This window comes from Macaca mulatta, chromosome 17 (genome assembly GCF_049350105.2).
Source record: "Macaca mulatta isolate MMU2019108-1 chromosome 17, T2T-MMU8v2.0, whole genome shotgun sequence".
Taxonomy (NCBI): Eukaryota; Metazoa; Chordata; class Mammalia; order Primates; family Cercopithecidae; genus Macaca; species Macaca mulatta.
In genome coordinates, this window is record NC_133422.1 from 11,620,995 (window position 1) to 11,629,976 (window position 8,982).

At 43.7% G+C, this 8,982-nt stretch overlaps 1 protein-coding gene across 6 annotated transcripts in view; it reads right to left on the reverse strand.

Annotated features, from left to right (window-relative positions):
* LOC106994212 (uncharacterized) overlaps positions 1-5,421 on the reverse strand; it is a 395,709-nt gene extending 390,288 nt beyond the window's left edge. For all 6 annotated transcript variants that reach the window (XM_077974173.1, XM_077974171.1, XM_077974169.1 and 3 more), the window contains exon 1: positions 404-5,421. In XM_077974173.1, coding sequence (XP_077830299.1) covers positions 404-1,216 — 813 coding nt within the window. In that variant the 5' untranslated portion in view covers positions 1,217-5,421. The remainder of the gene's footprint in view (positions 1-403) is intronic.
* Between the last annotated feature and the right edge of the window lie 3,561 nt (positions 5,422-8,982).

The window sequence follows — 8,982 nt, forward strand, 5'->3', positions numbered from 1 at the left end:
CTATCCATTAGCAATCACTCCCCAGCCCCCCCACCCCCAGCAACCACCAGTCTACTTTCTATCTCTATATTTCTAATTGATTTCCTGCTATACAATATACATAGCATTATATATGAGAATGCAACTCTTCTCTGCACAGAAAACAAATAAATGCTGAGGTAGCTTTGATTTAGCATCAAAATACAGAATCAATCTGTAACCAGCTCTATGACCTTGGACAAGTTGTTTAACTGGATTTAGTTTCTTCATAAGATAAGTCTAGAGGTGTGTAAGGACACCTTCAGGTTAAAAAACAAACAAGCAAAAACAAAAAAAAGCCTTGGTGACAATTCCAGTGCTCCACCCCAGACAACCTTTCCTGGGCTTCTGTGAGAAACGAATTTATACAAACAAGATTTCACACCACAGCTGCCGCGGCTACTGTCCTCCCCGCGCAGAACTCTAGAGATGTTTTCTCCTTTTCTTTTCTTTCTGGCCGTCTATTTATCTCTGGGCTGGCAAGGAGAGGGAGAACTGCAGCGCCCAGGAGCGTAGGCCGAGCGCGCCGGTGCCCGCAGGAAGCCTCGCCCAGCGCGGACCGCACCCTCCCGCGGCGCCCCTGGAGAGGCCGCCACTCTCCGGGCCGCCAGCAGCGCGCGCCCCCGGCGTGGGAGGAGCGCGGCGAGCAGGGGCGGGGCCAGCGACTCCCGCAGCCAATCGGGGCGGCGGCGCGTCCTTGGGGGTCCGCGGCTCGCCGGGCGCGCACGGCGCGGGGCTCCGCTTGACCGTGGCGGTCGCCGGGCAGCAGAGCCCGGGCGCAGCGAGCGCAGCGCAGCGTAGGGAGCGCAGGCGGCGGCGGCTCCAGGTCCCCGGGGCTCCACCGCTCGGCGCAGCGAAGTAGCCTTCGGCGGTGGCAACTACGGCGGCGGCGCCGGGGCGATGCTGTGGGTCTCGTTGGGCGCCGGTGTCCTGGCCTCTTCTTCAGGTACCCAGCCCCGCTCGCCCCTCGCCCCGGGGAACCGCAGCGCCCGGGAGGCAGCTTTGTGAGGCTGTGGGCTCCGCGGCCGGGGAGGTGGGCCGGGGAGCGGGTGGGTGGGGCCGGGCGGGGCTGTGCGGTCAGGGCCGCCTTCACTCGGAGGAAGAGGGTGGGGACCGAGGGAAGCGGGCGGGGGTGGGAGCGCTGTCTCCGGGCTGCAGCTGATGGCATCCCCGGGCTCCGTCCTCCTCCTGCCTCCATGTGGGTTGAAAGAGGTTTTGTTCCAGGAGAAAGTTTGATGCCCAGACTTGAGGAGCCAGACTCGGGGGTCCCTGAGGTCCGCGCCTTTAAAGAGGCAGCCCACCCTGCCGTGTGAGCCCGTGCCCTGCGGGTGGGCACGTGGGAACCCGTACTCGAGCAGCATTCCTGACACGGGACCTTCCTTGAGAAAATTCCTCTGTGGAAATCCCCCTCGGGTAGGGGGCTTTGTGGAGATGGCACCCAGAGCCCGCACAGTGTGGGTTTTGCTTGAAAACAGTGCAGCAGGTAGTCAATGGCCCCGTGTTATCTCCCGGTAGAATGGACTCGACCAAGATCTGTGCTCTAAGAGCTTCAAAAATTTAAATCTACCTTGCCGTCTAATTAAACATCCCCAAACACTATTGTGTCCAAGGTGCTAATAATTACTCTGTCGATTCTTTAATATTTTCTTATTGCCCTTGCTTTCAGTCGGCTTTTGCAGTTTTGGAAAGGGTGCTGTGGATCGTACCAAAGTGGGCAGAAGTTATGACTCACCTGTCAGGGCGATAGCCCAGTGCAAAAAAAAAATACAGAACACATGCCTGTCCACTCGAAGATAGAAAGTTTCAGCCTTCAAAGCAAGATAGATTAAGTGGGGGTTATTTGCTTTACAAAACTTCCTCCAATGTAGAGAAGTGATACTTAGAGTTAAAATGGAATTTTACACAAGATTGTAGGAACATATCTGTCATAAAGCGGCTCAGGGTAGAGGTAGTGACATGTAGATATCGCATAGTCTTGCCATTAAACAAATCTCAAAAAATGCATGTTAAATTCTGCATCATTCTTACTGATCACACGTGGTTGTTCACATTTACATTTTAGCTTTCTTATCAAGACGTATTCCTACCATAAGACAACTTCATAATTCCCTCAAAACACCTTAGCCAAGGCCATTTTGTGGTCCGTATAATTTACCCCCTTGCTAAAAAAACATATCCGTAAAAACATTTACATTTAAGGGAATTTCCCTAGTGATGACACAGTAGTGTCTATACATTGAGCACGTTCTATTCACCAGACACATTACTAGGTGTGGACATATAGTAATACTTTAATTCTTGCCATCAGTCTAAGGAGGTGTTATTATTAGTTTCCCTATTTTTGAATTTAAAGAGTTCAGGTAATTTTGCCAAGATTATTGGGCGTGTAAGTGACAGAGGCTGGATTTAAACCTGGATCTGTTTGGCTCCCTGCCCATGGTCTATGCTGTCTCCCAGTTCTTCTTGAGAGTTGCCCTTATTGTAATGCAGTGGCAACATATGCTGTCTCTACTGGCCTGGTGCATCAGACCCTTTACAGAGTGTTTTCTCCCTCTGGAAACCCCCACTGTGTGCACATGTACTGAAGGATAACACTGGCAGTCTCCAGACTCTCCCTATCCCATCCCCAGCATAAAAATCAGAGGAAATATCCAAACGTGTAAACCCACCTCATTCTTTCAGATAAGTTGTCCCCAGAAGACAGGTAACCAAATGTTTCCCTTACTGGCACTTAAGGAGCAGTCTCTACCCTCTCAATCATCCAAGTCTATTTTAGCTCTGCATATGGAAGTACACCCCATCGGTTGGCAACAACACATCCCCTGCAGCGTTCACACTGGCACGCTCGTTCTCTTGTACCAACTGTCAAGAGAATTTCTGACCTGGGCCAGGCTACCTAAAAGGAAAGACTGAAATGAAGTCCCTGGGGAAAGTGGTATTAGTTCCAGGGAATCCCTGAATTCTCCATGCAGGGCCCTAGAAACAGAAAGCAGGCCTTCTGCAGAGTGGGAAATACCACATATATGGTGCAGTCTATTTTCAACACTATTGAAATATGTGTTCACCATATAAAACTGTGCCTGTTGTCTTGGTGATGGATGTAGCCACACGCCTATTCCTGATTTGATACTCACTTTTACGTTAAAGTAGTTGTTGCTTGGCTGAATGGTGTCAAAAACTGATGTCACAATTGTGACAGTATGTTTTGAAGCTGTGCCTAAAAAATTATTTCTATTATAATCTACATCCATTGTTTTATAATTTATCTTCCCTAGAGGTGTGTGTGTGTGTGTGTGTGTACGTGTGTGTGTTCTCTTCCTTGGTATGGTTTTTAACTGTCTCTGGTTCCAAAATAATTTGCAGTAGTAAGCTTTAAAAACAAGTTCATTTTTGAGCTGTGACCATATGCTGCCTGGAAACGTATCCTTATAGTTGGCATTTTACTCATGTTACTCTTATGCTAAGAATCTCAAAGTCCCATATGCATGCTTTGAGATTTCAAATGGACCCTCCTGTCTAAGTATTTCACTCCATTCTTGGTAGCAGTAGTAAGGTTTGAGTTTGGAATACAGATCCAGCACGTCACTTCTAATATCTCTAAACTGCCAAAAATCAAAGCAGCACCAACTGAAGTTGGGAAAGAAGAACATGAGGCTTTCTTATCACACTCTTACATCAGAATAGAAGGTGTGCCCAAAACATTGTTAGAAATAAGAGTGAATAGACCTTTTGAAGTGACCAGTGATCTGCAAAACTATACCAAATTATTGAAATTGTAGTTTTTCTGACGTTGTGCATTTGCAATACCTTATTAACTTAAAACTGTCCAGAATCGACAAACTTCCACTCTGTATGCTATTCTCTTTCTAAAACTTCTTATTAACTAGCAATCCATCTTATTTCTATATTTCATCAAATTAAAAATGCCACCAGTTGTAAGACATAGTGTTATTTTTCTGCTATACACAAAAGAGAAAATATTGCCAATTTTATTATGACATTCCACTTTAAGGATATTCTTCCATAGTAATGCATGAATAGGTCACACTAGTCTCTCATTGCTTTCAAGTTTCCTTCCTCTCTTCCTTGGGTTTCGATACATTTTCCTGCCAGTGTTATTGGTAGCATTGTTTGGGGTGTGACGGGTCACTTGCGTGAATCTCGGTAACAAACTATAACATAGCGTCATTAACTTTTGTGTTTCTTTATTCAGTCTGGTAAAGCATTTGGATCTTGCTTTGTAAAATGATATGGAAATGCCAAACAAAGACAAATGTTTCCTTTAGTAATAGAACGTTTATGTCACACTGCTGTTTTGATGCCTTCATGCATACACAGTAATGCCTCCTTGCAGTGCCAAATGATAGTGTAATCTTTTTGAAAACCGTTTCAGTGGCAATTAAATAGAACACGTGCAGTGCCAACAATGCCCATAACTCAGTAGAAGTGAAAACAAAATGAATAGCTGTGACCAAGTTTATGCACGTGCAGGGACATGACAGTTGTGCTGTGAGTACTGCCAAGTTGTAATTTTAATATACCATAAATGTTAAGACATACCTTGATTTCAGGGATGTTAAAATGTGAGAAAGTAATCTTATCAGTGAAATATGCTAGTCTGTGTTCACTTAGTTTCATGATCCCTAACCTGATTACATTTTTTATGTATTCATTCATTCATACAGTTATTCATGGTGTTAGACTTCAAACTGCAGGAGGGCGAGGACTTTTTCTGTCTTTTGTTCTCTACTATATACCAATTGCTTAGGACAGTCTGTTATACATAGTAAACCTGCTCAATAAAATAGATAGTAGAACGAGTGAGTATAAAATATATAGTAGAATGAGTGAGTAAATATCCTCCATGGGAGCCGTGGAGACACATTGAGAAGCTCACTACCCTCCTGTTGGTTAGAATACATATTCTACATAATTTCTTAAAATTACGACACTGACAGGAATGCCAAACGTGAAAAAGGGGAGCAGGCCAGCATGCAGTCCTTGATTTCATTTGCAGGGTCCTATACCAAATATGCCATTACAAAGCTAGTTTAGGATAGAAGAAATTCCATTATATCTTTTATTCATCTTTATCACTGAAGGATTATATAACAACTTACATCTTGGTTCTGTTGTATGGTCTAAAATCATTAATTTCTTGAACTCTGTACTTAGTCCAATTTTACATACTTGTCCTATTGTACATTTAACATCTGCCAGAATTAATGGGGAAATGTCTGTAGGCCTCTCTGAAGCAGAAACTCAATACTCGTGACCTTGCTTGGAAATACATCCCCAAGAATATATATATATATACCTACCTAGGTACTTTGCCCTAGAGTCCATTTTCTAACCCCCAAAATGGCCATCTTTACATTTTGACATGTTACGAAGAAAAAGAGAAAGAAACCTTGCTGGGCAACACAGATCTCCATCTGCCAGTGCCTCTGCTTCCTCACGGCTGCCGCCTGCTCAAGCAGAGCGCACATTTAGACCAAGGACAGGATGCTGGATGAAGATGCCAGCAGAAGGAATGGCACAGAAACTAGCTTAGCACCCTCTCTGAAGCAGTCCCAGGATCTAAAGCCAGTCAGTATCTCCCAGATAACCCCGCACTCAGTGTAGGAGCTAGACTTGCAAAGACACACCCAGCTTCCGGTCCCCTGAAATGTAGGACCTTTGAACACGTATCTTACATACTGAGGCCACTAGTGGGTTCCAGCCTGCTAGCTCAGGGGAAGATAATGTGGGCAGAGTGTCCTTATTGCCTGTCCCCAAGTACGGTGAAGCAATGTGGCGTGGTGGTGGGTGCTGTGAAGCGACATGGTAGATAGCCAGAGCTTGCCCTTTCATATAGTAGAAAATAATGATTAATTGAATCTTTTTGGTTATTCACTAAAGGAACTTACATATAATTGCTTTTATTAAGTATTGTTAACATGGACCAGACAAGGTAATGTAAACAACAAAATGCTTAAAACTTGTTTACTGAGCATAGAGGGTGGGATGAAAGAAAACCCAAATAATCTTAGCTGCCAATTCTATCATTATGTGGGGTGTTTTAATAGTACCCAGGATTTGTTTTAACAAGGTATGGTAAAGCGTGCAGACACAGAAATGACTGTCATGAAGGAATTTTATTATACTCAGAGTCCCCTAGAAACCAGAGGTACAGCATGGCACGCCACGCAGGGGGCACACAGGGAAGCAGCAGGTTCAGGCAGGAGGCAGGGGGAACAAGAAGAAATGTGGGCTAGAGCCTTATTGTGGTTTCCATGGGAAGGAATGAGCAAAGCAGGGTAAGCAGGTTCAGGATTGGTTAGTTTGCATCATTTTAGCAGGCTCTGAGGTACAGGGCTGTCTCTAGTTGTCTGGTACGTGGCCCTGGGGTGATGAAGGAAGGAGAATAGTGCTCCAGAGTATGAGTCTGATAATGGAGCTGGTGGGGTGTGGGCTCTGATTTTGTTGGTTTGCATATGGAGAGGTGCCTGCAGGTGAGTCCCTTACTGTGTGCAGGCATTGGCTAACCCTGGGAGGGGCAGTCCCTCCAGACCAGCCAGGCCCCAAGGGGTCAAAACATCAGAATACTGAGAATAAAATTCATGGGGGAGGTATGGGGATTTTTTGAAAACTGTCAGCTAATGAATTAAGCCTGTGTACACAGGGGGTATTCAGCCAAATGTGCAGTAATGCCTGCTTCGGGCTCTGACACATGATATTCAGTAAACATTAATTAAATCTGAGTTGTGGTGCCAGATGGTCCAACCATGCCAACACTCAGTTCTTGAGATATTGTAGTCAGGTGTGCAGTGTTTATCTTGAGAGAAAGAAAAAAGTGAGAAACCTATGCTACATAAAGGATCCCCAGATGAAGGATGAACCCCACTTGGGACAAAAAAGAGGCAAAACACTTGACTCTTAAAATATTAGTGAACTCTGGCCGGGCGCGGTGGCTCACGCCTGTAATCCCAGCACTTTGGGAGGCTGAGGTGGGTGGATCACTAGATCAGGAGATGGAGACCATCCTGAGTAACATGGTGAAACCCCATCTCTACAAAAAATACAAAAAAATTAGCCAGGCTTGGTGGCAGGTGCCTGTAGTCCCAGCTACTCCAGAGGCTGAGGCAGGAGAATGGCATGAACCCAGGAGGCGGAGCTTGCAGTGAGCCGAGATTGTGCCACTGCATTCCAGCCTGAGAGACAGAGCGAGACTCCATCTCAAAAAAAAAACGTATTAGTGAACTCTTAAGCAAATACATTTTTAGCTATAAGGTCTTCAAATCTACAAGATAATTACATGTCAAGGGTAATTCCTTATCCACTGTGGATTTGGAATACCAACAAAAATAAGGAAACATGAAGGCTGCATGCATCTTTTTAAAAGGGTATTTCTCAGAGTAAAATTGGAGTTGCAAAGTGAGTTATGTATTGCAAATTTTGTGCTCAGGAGTAGGCTTCTAAATGGAAGTTACTCAAAATAGCATGAAACATACTTTTCTTCTTGACTACATGTCAGTATTAATCAAATGATCTGATGATATATACACACATATGAAGTAATGATACTGGAGAGTTATATGAAGGTAATTAACAAAATATGTATTAGTGGCAAGTTTAGTCACAGAACGTTTAAAATGTACGTGTATTAACTCTGATAGACATGGGTTTAGACTCAGGCACTGCTTATCATGATGAATAGCAGGAGTGCATGAAGGTGGGAGTGTTAGGGCTCACTGCTAAGTAAATTGAATGACCTATTGCTATGGTCAGCCTCATGACTTTTCTTTATGTGGTTAATGATTATAGCACCTTTAAAGTCCTGTGACTTAGAATCTTGACCATGAACGTTAAGAAATATTAATGAAAACATAAGCAAGAGATCTAATAATCTAAGAAGAGTAATTCCTTCACAGTAGAAACTCTGAGATTGCCCTCTGCTTACAGCTGCTTTCACCTTGTAGCTTTGCACACATCTCCTTTGCATTGTGTAGGAGCTTATCCACGTTGATGGAAATTGTATTAATGTATTGCTGGAGCACAGCTGCTCTCCCATTGTGTTTCCAAACTGACATCATAACTCTTTAATTAAAGTGGCAGTGTTAGCCTCAACTGGCCGGCAAAACATTTCTGCCTGGCTAATGGTGTTGAGCTGGATTTGAGGTTGGTCAGGACAATCATTGGCTTTATCCATTCCAGTGAAGCATGTCTCTTAAGACACATTTTTCAATCCAGGCTTTCATGTCTTTTAACCTCTAATTCCATACACAAATAAGGCCCATATACATGTGGAGTATTTAGTCAAATAAGATAATATGCAGAAATACTCTCAGGCCCTTGCTTTCCTGGAGCCTTTTATTTATTTTGATACTTATAAGTGAAAACGAGTAATGGTGAGGGTGGTGGGTGGAGGGGGCGGGTGAACAGCCTTCCTGGAGCTGTTCTAAGTTTGTGCACTCTGTCTTAGCTTTAACCTTCATGAATTGGAATTGCACTCATTTGGGGATGGGGTGGGAAGAGGCATACCCTCCTTATCTTTTTAGCCCTAGAGCCTGGCCTTGTGCCTGCAAGTGGTAGGAGCTTAATGCATATTGCTTGAATTTAAAAACATTGGTTGATTGGTTGACACAGAAATTCCCAACCTTCTTTGGCTTAAGGATTCCTATAAATTATGAATAAAAGTCCTTACAAAATACTCTATAATCTGATAGTTAAATGATCTAGAAGGAAGAATCAGGAACATAAAAGCTGCTTTTATAATTAATAGAAGCCATGAAGTTAAACTGGCCTTAACAAATTAAAATATCGATTACAAATGACTATTACTAAAATTCTATGATATTGGACTGAAAACTAGACAGATTAAAAATAAATAGAAGTTCCATATTTTGATTATTTAGATTATTTAGTGAACTTAATTTAAAACATACAAATGAACAATAGACCTTTGAAGAAAGGATCAATTAT